Source organism: Crinia signifera, chromosome 1 (genome assembly GCF_055691185.1).
Source record: "Crinia signifera chromosome 1, ASM5569118v1, whole genome shotgun sequence".
In the NCBI taxonomy this organism is placed as follows: domain Eukaryota; kingdom Metazoa; phylum Chordata; class Amphibia; order Anura; family Myobatrachidae; genus Crinia; species Crinia signifera.
In genome coordinates this window covers 297,921,822-297,940,014 of record NC_139217.1, presented here as the reverse complement: position 1 = coordinate 297,940,014, position 18,193 = coordinate 297,921,822, and the positions used below count along the sequence as shown (strand labels likewise).

At 39.6% G+C, this 18,193-nt stretch overlaps 1 protein-coding gene across 3 annotated transcripts in view; it reads right to left on the bottom strand.

Annotated features, from left to right (window-relative positions):
- Window positions 1–18,193, bottom strand: part of SPATA6L (spermatogenesis associated 6 like) — a 130,655-nt gene that overhangs the window by 112,035 nt on the left and 427 nt on the right. For all 3 annotated transcript variants that reach the window (XM_083186006.1, XM_083186007.1, XM_083186008.1), the window contains exons 2-3: window positions 17,997–18,139; window positions 17,742–17,879 (exon numbers count right to left, since the gene is read on the bottom strand). In XM_083186006.1, coding sequence (XP_083042132.1) covers window positions 17,742–17,879; window positions 17,997–18,101 — 243 coding nt within the window. In that variant the 5' untranslated portion in view covers window positions 18,102–18,139. The remainder of the gene's footprint in view (window positions 1–17,741; window positions 17,880–17,996; window positions 18,140–18,193) is intronic.

The following is an 18,193-nucleotide window of genomic DNA, read 5'->3' as shown; positions in this document are numbered from 1 at the left end:
AACATCCAGAGAAAGGGTCCATGTTTGGGTTCCAAATGTGACATGGATCACATACACCATTTAAAGGTTCACACTGCAGGTTTATTTAACACAGGTTTTCCACAGATAAACAATTCACAACTGTACATTAGCAGTTACCAGGAAGTCACAGATTACAAAGTAGTTCACAGCAATTCTTAGCATGCAGAGTGTAAATTCTCTGAAGACCATTACTCCAGGACTGCTAGCAGTAACCATGACAAGTTCATTATCAAGAGAACTGCCTCTTATGTATGAAAACATTTTAAAAGGAAGCTGACAACTGCCATCAAGCTTGGCCAGAATTGGTTTACCCTAGACTGGATGCCACACATCCGGTCAGGTACGTTTATGCTGTCCATGTGACAATGGGGCTTATTCTAGTTCACTCTTTCTGACAAAATCCTTCTTAGATGGACAAAACCATATGAGTAGATAGAGAACCATGTTCCGTCAAACTAAAAGTGACAGGTACCACGCCCACGCCACACCCACACCACACCCACAAACACTCCCCTTTCACGCCCATTTTCACTTCCCATTATACGCCCACTTTTAATAGTTTTTTTATATAAATAAGCTTGCAAAGTTATAAACTGTGTTTAAACATTGAAATTTATTCCAAAGTTAACCCTTTGAAGAAGCATTAGTAAATATGCCCAGTGAAATTATGCGTTAGAGGTGCTTGATTTTAATAAGACTACAATATAGGGATATTGTTTATTTGTTTCAAGCTTGATATAAGCCTCCACGCTTGCAATCTGCTATGGCTGCGAACAAAAGATCCACGATGTTACAAAGTACGGATAACCGAAAAAAACGGATGAAGAGTGCGTATTACACGGTATTAAACCCGGGCAGTTATAGCGGCGTTGAAAAGTTTTATGCGTCGAATAAAGATGCTTTTAAACTAAAGGATATTAAAGAATGGCTACAAAATCAAGATACATATACATTACATAAGCCGGCCAGGAAAAACTATAAAAGGAACATGATCTGCGTATCGGATATAAATCAACAATGGCAATGCGACTTGGTGTCACTCATAGATCTTGCAAAGTACAACGATGGTTTTAAGTACATACTAACCATTATTGATATTTTCAGTAAGAGAGCATGGGCTGAAAGCCTAGTGGCTAAGAACGCTACATCAGTCGCTAATGCTTTTGAAAAAATATTCCAGCAGGGTTGCATGCCAAAGAAGCTACAAACCGATCGCGGTAAAGAGTTTTTAAACAAAACCCTAAAAAAAGTCTTAGAAAAATATGATATACATCATTTTACGACAAATAATGACGTAAAGGCAGCTGTCATAGAACGATTCAATAGAACTTTAAAAACACGAATGTGGCGCTATTTCACGGCGATGAACACTTACAGATATATAGATGTTTTACAAGACTTCATAAGCAGCTATAATAACACTTACCATAGAACGATTAAGTGTACGCCGTGTGAAGTAAATCCCTCTAACGCTTTGAGAATTTTCAAGACGATGTACGGCAAATACTTTAATGCTAGCAAACATACGCCGCGTTTAGCGGTCGGTGAACACGTTCGCATCTCCAAATATAAGGATATATTCCAGAAAGGTTACGAACAGAATTTTTCTGAGGAAATATTTGTCATACAGAGTGTGAACACTAAAGGTCTTAAACCGCTTTACACGTTGGAGGATCTCTACGGTGAGACTATATCAGGCAGTTTTTACCCCGAAGAGGTTCAAAGCATACCAAAAAATTATAACAGGATTTATAAAGTGGAAACGATTTTAAAAAATAAGACGGTCAGAGGTCGGAAATACGCGTTAGTCAAATGGCGCGGATATCCCACAAAATTTAATAGTTGGGTCGACGCGACGGAAATAAAAGACATATAATCAAAGAGGAAGATGGATGACAAATCGTTCTACATATTGCTGCCGAGTAATGCATCAGCCGCGACATTTCCGCAAAATAAGATTTCTAACTATACGACAAAGTTGGCTAAGCCGATAGACTTAAACGGTGAATGGGAAGTTGCGCTTACAGAAATACAATATCCACACACCTGGAATACAATCGATGTACGCGATTGTGTGTTGAAAATAACAAGATGGGATAGTTCGAACGATGCTGTGATACGGGTGTGTGTGAAACCAGGTTTTTATGAAACTATCGAAGCGCTAATTGATGTATTTAATGCTGAAATTGACCGTCATAAACCGGATGGTGGATTAAAACTATGGTACGACCCGCTTGAACGTGCCGTATCCATCGACAATAAGATGATGTACCATATCACAGCCACCCCTAAGCTGACAAGAATACTGGGTTTACAACCAAAAACTAATTCTTTAAAACCGTGCGCAGACATCAACGGCGGACAATATACACTATACGTGTACACAGACATTATCGAGCACCAGAGGGTCGGTGACAGTTATGTACCGCTGCTGCGGACTGTTGTAATAAAGGGTCGTAACAACGAGATGGTCACTATACGGTACGAGAAGCCCGATTACGTACCGTTGTGCAAAGCGCATTTTGACACCATATCCATAGAGATAAAGAACGACCAGAATGAGAACATCTCATTTAAGTTTGGGAAAGCGATCGTGAAACTACACTTTAGACGTTGCAAAAAAGATATTTATTAACTAAACAGAATGGTCGTTGTTAAAAATTATGGTGATCCGGCTCTCTACGCGCAATATTATAAAATGCAAGCCGGTAATGGTTTACCCGGTTTTCACGGAAGCGCATACATGTACGGATGCGGTTTAGGCGGTATTTTCCGAAGCCTTTTCAGAAAAGCAGTACCTCTTTTCCGGAGAGGTTTAGAGTTAGCTAAACCGCATGTGAAGACTGCAGCACGCAATATCGCGAAAGACTTTATCGGACAAGCCACAACAGCCGTGGTGAATAAAATACACGAAGCAAACCAATCAAAACAAGATGGTTCAGGAATAATATATACAAGAAAAGGCGTGCCTAAAAGAAAACGGAAGCGAATGATAGCGCTTCCGCCCTGGGGGATCCCCTTTTTAAATAAAAACCAGAGACGACGTAACTCAAAGAAGAAGAGAAAGCCGAAGCGTACTGTTGGTGATATTTTTTAAACAACATGTCTTTCATACACGCAGAGTCCGTAGAATGCGCAAAAACAGAGCTGGACCTTTTTGACGTACCCCCGACACAAACTAGCATAGAAAAAAGTCTATACGTTGAAGTTCAACCTTTAGCGGCGTTATCTGACACAGCTCCGCTTGAATTCTATATAGCGGCCAGCGGCGAGCACTACTATGATCTGAACAACACTCTGCTGTACGTGATGTGTAAGATCGTACGAGCCGATAATCTACAGATGGCCCAAGGGGCCCGGGTAGCCCTTATTAATTACCCCATAGCGACTTTATTCAGTCAGGTAGATGTAACTTTGGGTGATAGGCTCATATCACAATCCAACAACCTTTACGCTTACCGCGCGTACATTGAGACTATATTGAATTATAGCTCAGACGCTTTGTCAACAAAGCACACCACAGGATTATTTTACAAAGATGTGGCTGGAGAGCATAACAACAGGGCACTGGACGGCCCTAATATGGGATTCAGAAAACGCGCAGGAGCAACAGCGCAGAGTCGCACGGTTGAATTACTAGGACCGTTACACTGCGACCTTTTCCATCAACATAAATTAATATTAAATGCCATTGACCTGAAGATTAAACTCACCAGAAACAAAGACTCCTTCTGCTTAATGTCGGCTGAAGCTGATGCCTTTAAAATACAGATCGTCGCAGCATCCCTGTTTGTGAAAAGAGTGCAGGTCTCACCAGCCGTGCGGATTGGTCACGCGCAGGCTCTGCTTAATGGGAATGCTAAATATGCCGTAGACCGCGTCGGGATGAAGATCTACAGTGTGCCCACTGGAAGCAGAGTATTTAATCTAGAAAATCTATTTTTGGGTCAAGTGCCGAAAACGGTCATAGTAGGCTTTGTGGACAACGAAGCATTTTCAGGAGCCCTTGATCGGAATCCCCTTTGTTTTGAACATAAAAATGTGAGCTTTGCATCGCTTTATATGGATGGAACGCCACACCCGGCAAAGCCATTTCAACCTGACTTTGTACATGGTAATGCTGTAAGAGAGTATATGTCGCTCATACAGATCACAAATAAACAGAAATGTGACGCCGGTATACTGATTGACCGTGAAGAGTATCTCAACGGCTACACGCTATTTGCTTTTGATCTGTCACCGGAGCAGGAGTGCGGCGAACATCTTTCCTTGATAAGGACTGGCAACCTACGTGCCGAATTTCGCTTTGCAGAAGCGCTGGATCGGACAGTCAACGTAATCATTTATGCAATATTTGATAATATCATTGAAATTAATCAAAGGCGTGATGTGTTGTATGATTATCTATAAGTGGAATAAACTATTTTAATATTTTATCGCCTATTTTAACAAATATCATTACGTTATAAGAAATCTTAAAAATGAACACGCTACAGATAAATTGTATTCTGTATGCGGAACCAAGTACGCGTCATTATTTTAAAGGAACCTACGCTTGTGATATGTTACCTACCAATAAACTGACGCATTACCCCTGTGCGTTTGTAATCAACACGCATAGCAGTGAACAGCCCGGTGAACACTGGTTGGCCGTTTATTTTAATGAAGGAGGGCTTTGCTATTTCTTTGATTCTTACGGTCTACCACCGGACAGCGGCATTTTCCCAAAGAATATCATAAAGTTTTTACATTTTAATTCAAAGAACATTTGTCACCAAAACAGACGATTACAAGGCTTTTCAAGTACTGTATGCGGTCAATACTGTATTTACTTTATATTTCTGATGTGTAAAAAGTACAAATATGATGAATTTCTAGACCGATTTAGTACCGATACAAAACGTAATGATCGTTTAGTCGCAATGTTTGTAAGGCGCCTGCCAAAAAGCCATTGCATGAGTCGCTATAAGACTAATTGTATACAGAAGTGTGTAACTTGTAATCACCCCTGTGGTTGAAACATTTTATGTACAATGTTTCATAACTATAATAAACAACTGTTTTAAACTATATGTAGTTGTGTGATCTGTGTTTCTTCGAAACAAAGAACAAAACAGGCCATTCTAAATCATAAGTATATTTTATTGAAACATAAAAAGCATAAATTCACAGATACAGCAACTTTACAATATTATAAAATTGTAATCAGAATGACATTTGAAGTATTTTATATGTTACATCGATATAATAATAATATAATAAACAAACTTTTAAAACATAATTACAATAACATAGATTAAAAACAATATACAATAGAAATAGATTATAGACTCAGCCACGGGGACTCCTGTAATAATTGTATATGTCTTTTCCTAGGCATTAAGTAACCATGAGCCGTTGTTAAACCGGGGGTGCTTAAAACATTTAGGCGTCTTTTTCTATGCGATTGTATCGCAGGCGTTAATAGAAAGTCATTACCATCGGCGGATGTTTCTGCTTTTAAACGGTCTAGGTACAGTCTATTTGATGCATTGCCGATTACGGTGGATGGTATATTTAATTCAGCCATGGCATGCATAATTTCAGTCCACCCATTCGGCATATTACGACTCGACACACTGTGACTTTGCGTAATGTGTCTTATTAAATCCAACATGTTTGAACCCTGTACAGTATTACCTTTATAAAGAAATTCACCTTTAGCATTCCAGTTTGTGATATGTTTAGAACTGGCCATTTTACTCAAAAGAATTTCAGAGTTCTTCCTGTACCGGGCATTAACACCACCCACAACTTCCTGATAAACCGAGTCAGGTTCATCCAACTGATCGGGGTTGTTTGTTTGAGTAACAGTTGGTGTTTCGGGTGTTAAAAGAGTTAAAGTTGACAATTCTCTATCAGCCTGCTTACTCAACACCAGATATTTCTGCAAAGAGGCTGTGTAACGTTTAGCTTTATCATATTCTGATAAATCATTATTCTGTAGTATGTTTGTAATCTCTACATCCAGACCTTGTGTGACTGTTTTACGTATATCATCATTAACCGGTTTGTTGCGTAGACGTTCTATCTGCTGCTGAGGCACCAGATACATTTTCTCAGCGTATTCCATCAACGATTAGTCAGGAGACCCGTTATTAATGGTATAGCAAAACCAAGCAACGAGCCAATAAATCCACCGGACTGTTTCACCAACCGCTTCTTTTTACCAATGGTGCATTTCTTATTACAAAGCGATTTTATAAGGTTGCGCTTCTTTTTAAGGTAATTCAACTGTCGTTGTGATAACGGTATTTTACCTTTCAGCGTGTTGAGCGCAATCTCACAAATGGCTGTCACCAGATCATTTGAAGCAGTAGATAAAATAGTGTTTCTTTGAGTCGGTGTCGCCTTTATTAATGCTTTTAAAAGCACCCAATTACGACGTAAACGCTCAGACATGCTCGCTGATGGTTATACTATGGGGAATGACTAAAAGTTGTAGAATTACCGCTTTTTAGAAGCCTGCTTTTTAAGGACATACGCAACTGGTATATCTGGCGGGAATAAACCGCTTCGTAAACGGTACTCATCAAGTGTATTGTTTCTTAAATCAACCAGTAAATACCCATAAGGTGCACTGGTTGCATCTTCAAAAGACTCTAAAAAGAACCTTGATTTACCGGGATACATCTGCCTAGCCAATGGCGATACATCCGAACAGACATTATCAGCTAGATGGTTCTACAATGAATCATCTGTACAGTAAAATTAAACCAAACAGGCGAATGAGAGGTATGTCACGCACAACCCATGGTGTTGTGCGTGACATACCTCTCATTCGCCTGTTTGGTTTAATTTTACTGTACAGATGATTCATTGTAGAACCATCTAGCTGATAATGTCTGTTCGGATGTATCGCCATTGGCTAGGCAGATGTATCCCGGTAAATCAAGGTTCTTTTTAGAGTCTTTTGAAGATGCAACCAGTGCACCTTATGGGTATTTACTGGTTGATTTAAGAAACAATACACTTGATGAGTACCGTTTACGAAGCGGTTTATTCCCGCCAGATATACCAGTTGCGTATGTCCTTAAAAAGCAGGCTTCTAAAAAGCGGTAATTCTACAACTTTTAGTCATTCCCCATAGTATAACCATCAGCGAGCATGTCTGAGCGTTTACGTCGTAATTGGGTGCTTTTAAAAGCATTAATAAAGGCGACACCGACTCAAAGAAACACTATTTTATCTACTGCTTCAAATGATCTGGTGACAGCCATTTGTGAGATTGCGCTCAACACGCTGAAAGGTAAAATACCGTTATCACAACGACAGTTGAATTACCTTAAAAAGAAGCGCAACCTTATAAAATCGCTTTGTAATAAGAAATGCACCATTGGTAAAAAGAAGCGGTTGGTGAAACAGTCCGGTGGATTTATTGGCTCGTTGCTTGGTTTTGCTATACCATTAATAACGGGTCTCCTGACTAATCGTTGATGGAATACGCTGAGAAAATGTATCTGGTGCCTCAGCAGCAGATAGAACGTCTACGCAACAAACCGGTTAATGATGATATACGTAAAACAGTCACACAAGGTCTGGATGTAGAGATTACAAACATACTACAGAATAATGATTTATCAGAATATGATAAAGCTAAACGTTACACAGCCTCTTTGCAGAAATATCTGGTGTTGAGTAAGCAGGCTGATAGAGAATTGTCAACTTTAACTCTTTTAACACCCGAAACACCAACTGTTACTCAAACAAACAACCCCGATCAGTTGGATGAACCTGACTCGGTTTATCAGGAAGTTGTGGGTGGTGTTAATGCCCGGTACAGGAAGAACTCTGAAATTCTTTTGAGTAAAATGGCCAGTTCTAAACATATCACAAACTGGAATGCTAAAGGTGAATTTCTTTATAAAGGTAATACTGTACAGGGTTCAAACATGTTGGATTTAATAAGACACATTACGCAAAGTCACAGTGTGTCGAGTCGTAATATGCCGAATGGGTGGACTGAAATTATGCATGCCATGGCTGAATTAAATATACCATCCACCGTAATCGGCAATGCATCAAATAGACTGTACCTAGACCGTTTAAAAGCAGAAACATCCGCCGATGGTAATGACTTTCTATTAACGCCTGCGATACAATCGCATAGAAAAAGACGCCTAAATGTTTTAAGCACCCCCGGTTTAACAACGGCTCATGGTTACTTAATGCCTAGGAAAAGACATATACAATTATTACAGGAGTCCCCGTGGCTGAGTCTATAATCTATTTCTATTGTATATTGTTTTTAATCTATGTTATTGTAATTATGTTTTAAAAGTTTGTTTATTATATTATTATTATATCGATGTAACATATAAAATACTTCAAATGTCATTCTGATTACAATTTTATAATATTGTAAAGTTGCTGTATCTGTGAATTTATGCTTTTTATGTTTCAATAAAATATACTTATGATTTAGAATGGCCTGTTTTGTTCTTTGTTTCGAAGAAACACAGATCACACAACTACATATAGTTTAAAACAGTTGTTTATTATAGTTATGAAACATTGTACATAAAATGTTTCAACCACAGGGGTGATTACAAGTTACACACTTCTGTATACAATTAGTCTTATAGCGACTCATGCAATGGCTTTTTGGCAGGCGCCTTACAAACATTGCGACTAAACGATCATTACGTTTTGTATCGGTACTAAATCGGTCTAGAAATTCATCATATTTGTACTTTTTACACATCAGAAATATAAAGTAAATACAGTATTGACCGCATACAGTACTTGAAAAGCCTTGTAATCGTCTGTTTTGGTGACAAATGTTCTTTGAATTAAAATGTAAAAACTTTATGATATTCTTTGGGAAAATGCCGCTGTCCGGTGGTAGACCGTAAGAATCAAAGAAATAGCAAAGCCCTCCTTCATTAAAATAAACGGCCAACCAGTGTTCACCGGGCTGTTCACTGCTATGCGTGTTGATTACAAACGCACAGGGGTAATGCGTCAGTTTATTGGTAGGTAACATATCACAAGCGTAGGTTCCTTTAAAATAATGACGCGTACTTGGTTCCGCATACAGAATACAATTTATCTGTAGCGTGTTCATTTTTAAGATTTCTTATAACGTAATGATATTTGTTAAAATAGGCGATAAAATATTAAAATAGTTTATTCCACTTATAGATAATCATACAACACATCACGCCTTTGATTAATTTCAATGATATTATCAAATATTGCATAAATGATTACGTTGACTGTCCGATCCAGCGCTTCTGCAAAGCGAAATTCGGCACGTAGGTTGCCAGTCCTTATCAAGGAAAGATGTTCGCCGCACTCCTGCTCCGGTGACAGATCAAAAGCAAATAGCGTGTAGCCGTTGAGATACTCTTCACGGTCAATCAGTATACCGGCGTCACATTTCTGTTTATTTGTGATCTGTATGAGCGACATATACTCTCTTACAGCATTACCATGTACAAAGTCAGGTTGAAATGGCTTTGCCGGGTGTGGCGTTCCATCCATATAAAGCGATGCAAAGCTCACATTTTTATGTTCAAAACAAAGGGGATTCCGATCAAGGGCTCCTGAAAATGCTTCGTTGTCCACAAAGCCTACTATGACCGTTTTCGGCACTTGACCCAAAAATAGATTTTCTAGATTAAATACTCTGCTTCCAGTGGGCACACTGTAGATCTTCATCCCGACGCGGTCTACGGCATATTTAGCATTCCCATTAAGCAGAGCCTGCGCGTGACCAATCCGCACGGCTGGTGAGACCTGCACTCTTTTCACAAACAGGGATGCTGCGACGATCTGTATTTTAAAGGCATCAGCTTCAGCCGACATTAAGCAGAAGGAGTCTTTGTTTCTGGTGAGTTTAATCTTCAGGTCAATGGCATTTAATATTAATTTATGTTGATGGAAAAGGTCGCAGTGTAACGGTCCTAGTAATTCAACCGTGCGACTCTGCGCTGTTGCTCCTGCGCGTTTTCTGAATCCCATATTAGGGCCGTCCAGTGCCCTGTTGTTATGCTCTCCAGCCACATCTTTGTAAAATAATCCTGTGGTGTGCTTTGTTGACAAAGCGTCTGAGCTATAATTCAATATAGTCTCAATGTACGCGCGGTAAGCGTAAAGGTTGTTGGATTGTGATATGAGCCTATCACCCAAAGTTACATCTACCTGACTGAATAAAGTCGCTATGGGGTAATTAATAAGGGCTACCCGGGCCCCTTGGGCCATCTGTAGATTATCGGCTCGTACGATCTTACACATCACGTACAGCAGAGTGTTGTTCAGATCATAGTAGTGCTCGCCGCTGGCCGCTATATAGAATTCAAGCGGAGCTGTGTCAGATAACGCCGCTAAAGGTTGAACTTCAACGTATAGACTTTTTTCTATGCTAGTTTGTGTCGGGGGTACGTCAAAAAGGTCCAGCTCTGTTTTTGCGCATTCTACGGACTCTGCGTGTATGAAAGACATGTTGTTTAAAAAATATCACCAACAGTACGCTTCGGCTTTCTCTTCTTCTTTGAGTTACGTCGTCTCTGGTTTTTATTTAAAAAGGGGATCCCCCAGGGCGGAAGCGCTATCATTCGCTTCCGTTTTCTTTTAGGCACGCCTTTTCTTGTATATATTATTCCTGAACCATCTTGTTTTGATTGGTTTGCTTCGTGTATTTTATTCACCACGGCTGTTGTGGCTTGTCCGATAAAGTCTTTCGCGATATTGCGTGCTGCAGTCTTCACATGCGGTTTAGCTAACTCTAAACCTCTCCGGAAAAGAGGTACTGCTTTTCTGAAAAGGCTTCGGAAAATACCGCCTAAACCGCATCCGTACATGTATGCGCTTCCGTGAAAACCGGGTAAACCATTACCGGCTTGCATTTTATAATATTGCGCGTAGAGAGCCGGATCACCATAATTTTTAACAACGACCATTCTGTTTAGTTAATAAATATCTTTTTTGCAACGTCTAAAGTGTAGTTTCACGATCGCTTTCCCAAACTTAAATGAGATGTTCTCATTCTGGTCGTTCTTTATCTCTATGGATATGGTGTCAAAATGCGCTTTGCACAACGGTACGTAATCGGGCTTCTCGTACCGTATAGTGACCATCTCGTTGTTACGACCCTTTATTACAACAGTCCGCAGCAGCGGTACATAACTGTCACCGACCCTCTGGTGCTCGATAATGTCTGTGTACACGTATAGTGTATATTGTCCGCCGTTGATGTCTGCGCACGGTTTTAAAGAATTAGTTTTTGGTTGTAAACCCAGTATTCTTGTCAGCTTAGGGGTGGCTGTGATATGGTACATCATCTTATTGTCGATGGATACGGCACGTTCAAGCGGGTCGTACCATAGTTTTAATCCACCATCCGGTTTATGACGGTCAATTTCAGCATTAAATACATCAATTAGCGCTTCGATAGTTTCATAAAAACCTGGTTTCACACACACCCGTATCACAGCATCGTTCGAACTATCCCATCTTGTTATTTTCAACACACAATCGCGTACATCGATTGTATTCCAGGTGTGTGGATATTGTATTTCTGTAAGCGCAACTTCCCATTCACCGTTTAAGTCTATCGGCTTAGCCAACTTTGTCGTATAGTTAGAAATCTTATTTTGCGGAAATGTCGCGGCTGATGCATTACTCGGCAGCAATATGTAGAACGATTTGTCATCCATCTTCCTCTTTGATTATATGTCTTTTATTTCCGTCGCGTCGACCCAACTATTAAATTTTGTGGGATATCCGCGCCATTTGACTAACGCGTATTTCCGACCTCTGACCGTCTTATTTTTTAAAATCGTTTCCACTTTATAAATCCTGTTATAATTTTTTGGTATGCTTTGAACCTCTTCGGGGTAAAAACTGCCTGATATAGTCTCACCGTAGAGATCCTCCAACGTGTAAAGCGGTTTAAGACCTTTAGTGTTCACACTCTGTATGACAAATATTTCCTCAGAAAAATTCTGTTCGTAACCTTTCTGGAATATATCCTTATATTTGGAGATGCGAACGTGTTCACCGACCGCTAAACGCGGCGTATGTTTGCTAGCATTAAAGTATTTGCCGTACATCGTCTTGAAAATTCTCAAAGCGTTAGAGGGATTTACTTCACACGGCGTACACTTAATCGTTCTATGGTAAGTGTTATTATAGCTGCTTATGAAGTCTTGTAAAACATCTATATATCTGTAAGTGTTCATCGCCGTGAAATAGCGCCACATTCGTGTTTTTAAAGTTCTATTGAATCGTTCTATGACAGCTGCCTTTACGTCATTATTTGTCGTAAAATGATGTATATCATATTTTTCTAAGACTTTTTTTAGGGTTTTGTTTAAAAACTCTTTACCGCGATCGGTTTGTAGCTTCTTTGGCATGCAACCCTGCTGGAATATTTTTTCAAAAGCATTAGCGACTGATGTAGCGTTCTTAGCCACTAGGCTTTCAGCCCATGCTCTCTTACTGAAAATATCAATAATGGTTAGTATGTACTTAAAACCATCGTTGTACTTTGCAAGATCTATGAGTGACACCAAGTCGCATTGCCATTGTTGATTTATATCCGATACGCAGATCATGTTCCTTTTATAGTTTTTCCTGGCCGGCTTATGTAATGTATATGTATCTTGATTTTGTAGCCATTCTTTAATATCCTTTAGTTTAAAAGCATCTTTATTCGACGCATAAAACTTTTCAACGCCGCTATAACTGCCCGGGTTTAATACCGTGTAATACGCACTCTTCATCCGTTTTTTTCGGTTATCCGTACTTTGTAACATCGTGGATCTTTTGTTCGCAGCCATAGCAGATTGCAAGCGTGGAGGCTTATATCAAGCTTGAAACAAATAAACAATATCCCTATATTGTAGTCTTATTAAAATCAAGCACCTCTAACGCATAATTTCACTGGGCATATTTACTAATGCTTCTTCAAAGGGTTAACTTTGGAATAAATTTCAATGTTTAAACACAGTTTATAACTTTGCAAGCTTATTTATATAAAAAAACTATTAAAAGTGGGCGTATAATGGGAAGTGAAAATGGGCGTGAAAGGGGAGTGTTTGTGGGTGTGGTGTGGGTGTGGCGTGGGCGTGGTACCTGTCACTTTTAGTTTGACGGAACATGGTTCTCTATCTACTCATATGCACTGCAGGTGGGGCAGATGTAACTTGTGCAGAGAGAATTAGATTTGGGTGGGGTTTTACTTCAAAGTGAGATCTATATTGCAGTGTAAAAATAAAGCAGCCAGTATTTACCCTGCACAGAAACTAATTAACTCACCCAAATCGAATTCTCTCTGCACATTTTACATCTGCCCCCTGCATGGTTTTGTGCATCGAAGAAGGATTTTGTCAGAAAGAGTGAACTAGAATAAGGCCCAATGTGACTAGGCCTAACCCATGAAGTGACATTTTTTTCCCACTATAGGTATTTCCAGCTGGAGCAGCATTAACAAAACATTAATAGCCGAACAATATATTTAGCAAAACTACAATGAGTGTGAAAAGTTAATCAGCATGAATCGCTAATGTGAGAATTTGCAGTGGAGAAAGCCATCGTCGAGACAGAAAGGGAAGAGACCCCTTGCTAGAATGTGAATGGATCGTTGATAGAGAGATCCATACACCATTCCATTCCCGAACCATCAAAGATTTTTTGCCATCTGTGCAATTGTGAGTAGGTCTGAGGCTTCCACTAATCTGCGACTGAGACAGGCTGGAAGCGGTCACTGCTGACATCTCAGACCCTCCTCAAAAATGCCTGGACAAGCCTAAGTTTTTTTAAACAAACCCAGAAAAATGGCAGGTTTCCACCCTTCCTATGAGTCAACCTGTGGCTTTATTGCATTTACGCTCCATATGCATTTTCACTTGCTATTTCCCCTCACACATGCACAATGCATAAGGTACGCATGCGTAGTCATTTGATAATAGCTGTTTGTGAATTCTCTGATTAGCAAGCCATGCTGAATTAGCCCCTTAGTAACAATAACACCTTACAAAGAAGTGTCTGGGTTATCTGATAAGTCACTTTGAGAAGAGAAGCAACGTGTGCAAAGCCAAGGGTTGCCTTGTGAACACTGTGTTGCAAGCTCTGGCAATATGTACCCAAACAAGTTTATGGAAGCTTGTATTTACTGTGTATATATAGTGTATATATATATATATATATATATATATATATATATATATATATATATTTGATTAAGGAAGAAAGATAAGAAATACATATGTTGTATGCACTATGAGGGATATTTATTTACATTTTGTCCATGGGTAACTAGTGATATATGTAGCAACCAATCAAAACTTTGCTCCCATTGTCTAAACAGGAATAGAAATATTCTACAATAAAAAGACAATGACTCCTTGTTTGGACAATAAGCAGTCTAATATGCATAACTCAACAAAAAAAAAACCACTACACCTGATGTCCCAAATACATAGACAAGAACAAAAAAGTTATTTAAAATTTGCAAAAAGATGCTAATATGATAAACATTAACCAAACTTCCATTAGGTTCCATAGGGACCGGATTATCTTCCTCTCTTATAGCAACAAAAATTCACATAAAACGATAAGAAAAACACAAGAAAATTCTCATGTAATGCAGTTATATATAATATGTGTCCAAGCAATAATTTTTGAATAACTTTTTGTTCTTGTATTAGAAAAATGAGTTATATGACTGATTTCTATGTGTAATGACAACTTTTGTACGTCATACACTTTAGATTTCAGAAAGGTCTCCCTATACCTGTATTGCTGTGTACACACGGGGGCGATAGGGGCTGAAATCGCTGGGAATATGGTCGCTGGCAACCATATTGCCAGTGATGGGAGTGTGCCCCGGCAATAAATTGCCGGGTGCGCGCTCCCGTTTTCTGCCCCATTCTAATCGCTGGTCGCAGGAGCTTGCTCCTGCGACCAGCTGATTACCTCTGCGGCTCCCCCGGCTGAGGTTCTTTTTCATCAGCGACCATCTCTGGTCAGCAATATATTGCTGAGCAATATATCTCCCCCGTGTGTACGGGGCTTATGATCTACATTATTCTTTTTACTAACTAAAAGTCAGGTAATTCCCAATGTATCATAGCATTTTTTCATGTGCTCACTGACACTATTCATTAGAAAGCCATGGATTATATTTAATTTAATTGAAGTAAACCTCAGCTAAAGCCGCCTTAGGGAGCATATCTGTACATAACATTATTTTATGTAAAATAAATAACATTATGATTTCTCTACAGTGTTAAATAGGGGCCGTCCTTGCTAAAACAGGCCAGAAGGGTGGTATGGAGTACTGTAAGTGACAGGCAGCAAAGATAAAGATAAAGTTGAAATATTCATAAGGACATATTGATACACAGAATAAAGCTCCAGATCACAGTTCTTGTATATTGAAGGGCTTGTTAAGATAACCAGTTTTACTGGTAGTTTTAGTCCTTATATCTGCAATTATTATTGAAAATGCTGATAACAGAATGTCAACATGTCAAATGTCTGCATTCACAATGTCGACATTGCCAGAGTGTCAGTAGTCTGCATTATTTGGCATTAATTCTATTTCTAACACTATCCCCAACTGTATCCAAATACTTAAGCTGGCTGTCGACATCTGTCAGTTTCAACATTCTGAGGCCCTTATTCTGGTTCACTCGCAATAGGCAAATTACTTCTCAAATGGACAAAACCGTGTGCACTGCAGGTGGGGCAGATGTAACTTGTGCAGAGAGAATTAGATTTGGGTGTTATTTTGTTTCTGTGCATGGAAAATACTGTCCAATTGAGAAGGAATTTGGGTACTTATGTATTATCTGGGCTCCCATGTTAAATGCACCCCATTTTTTCATACCCCTACTATCCAACTACGCATGGAGTTGATTTTATATAGTGTGGCGAGCGCAGCGAGCCACCGTGCCCGAAGCGTGGCGAGCGCAGCGAGCCCCGCGAGGGGACGCGGTCTCATAAAAAAACGGGAGCCCAGATATTACATAAGTACCGGAATTTGCCTTTGCGAGTGAACCAGAATAAGGGCCTGAATGGCAATATTCAATGTTAACAGGCTGCTCATATACTCATGTAATATGGCATTTGAATGAATAATGATTATCCATCTATAATTCAAACAGAAGCAGGGTTTGACGTGCCAGGAAAAGCTCTAGATTTGACACCCAGAATTAAACCCCATTTTCCCAATGTGGTAAATCCTAAATGAACGCATGCTATCCTATTGATTGCACATAAAATGTAGAATCTATGGATTTCTTCCCACATTAAACTCCATAATTTACCATTCATTATGAAGTTTCCCTCTTTACTCCATAATGTGCAAGTCCAGGTCTGTTGTTTAATGTGCCAGGTAAACCCCGCTGGTTGAATTGGTCAGCATGGGTAATTAGCCCTCAACTAATTGGATTTCCCTCTATTGCTCTCTTTTATTGTTTTTATCATTGTGTATGGGACAATCAGTCTCTTTGAAATTGATACTGTAAAATAATACATTGCTAAAGCAGGGTCGCACCTGGGATTTTGTACACGGGTCCTTCCTGGGTGCGACACTGCTGAGACCCCTTTCACACCGGTGGCCCAACCTAGATTATTGCAGGGCGGCTTAGGTACCCGCTTATGGATCCCGAGCTGATACTTGGAGATGAGATCATTTCTAAGCACCGGCTCTTCCTATACTGTGAATGGGTGCAGGGTCGCACTTAGTTGACTTACCCATTCATACTGCACAGCAAGCTGAGTTGAACCTCGCTTATTTGAACTGGGTGCTTTTTTACTGTGCAGTGGGCTTGTTTCAGCATTAGTTGCAGTTTCACTGCAGACATGCGATTGTATTTCTATGGCAACCCCAATGGTACTCAGGTGTGTCTGGACCGTGCTCATGGATTACCATGTATGCGTCTCATCATCCCTCACGTCACTCAGACTGGGGTTGCATCCTTCATGATGGCGGCCGCTGAAGCGCAGAAGTAATTTTATAGTGATTTTCGCATTTCATTGATCCATGCTGAATCAGCCCCAATATCCCTGGTTGCTGGGTGTTTAGGTGCAATAACCCCGGATATTAAAAGCAGGCTATTTTATTTACTCTTGGCATCACAGGAAACTAACAATTACACAGAATATGTAACTGTGGCTAAGGTTGACATGGGTTTAGGTGGACAGGGTCATTATGTCGGCACAATCATAATGGTCGACAGTCAAAAAGTTGACATGTGCCGACAGGTGGTATTTCATGCGCTACCATCCACTAGGGCATAGAGGGAGAATAAAATAGTGTGTCGAGTGTAGCGGTGCACTTTTTTAGTGTCCATCGACTATGTCGACATTCGTGATTCAAAAAAAAAGCAAAAAACCCCATGTCAACCTTGCCCATGTTGACCTAATGTCCCTGTCGATCTTCAAATGTGTTGACATTGATGCATGTCGACCTATAGTGGTTGACCCAATGCATGTCGTCCTTTGTGCTGTCAACTCTATGACTCATACCCCTGTGGCATATGTATGCACTATAGAAATAACTGTTAATAAAATGTAAATTGCGAGAAGCAGATATAAACCCGGTCTCTAGCATTTACATCAGATAAAAGGTTAATCTTAACCTTTATAAATAGACCCAATAAGACACTACTACTGCAGACTAATACAACGTGAGACAATTTTCAATTAATATTTAAGGTCATTCTCACCTTTTCAAACCTCATTTTTTCATGGAACAAGAGTGGAAATACTGCAGGAAGAGATCTTGTTTCCTTGGACTGGCCCAAAATGTTAACGTTGAGAAAGATGTCATTTTTATTTGACAAGAAAACTCCAGGGCAAGTAACCTAAATTACAAAAAAATGCAATCACCTTTTTTGTAATCAATTCAAAATGTGAACTTGAATATACATAAATGACATAAAAAAAAAACTAGAATAAAAAGGTATTTCAGAAATACTCACAGCATGGATCTGCAGATCCACTACAACTTTCAGAGGCATAGTGATGTACAGTAAAATAGCAGATTGCAGTCTATTAAAGGGTGAAGTGTAAAATGTCCTATGCATAGATGAGTTAATCCGCCATTATAATGCTTCTCAGACCCCTGTAGGTAACAAAATAACTTAATAATGGAGAGTGAGCGAGAGAGAGGCAAATG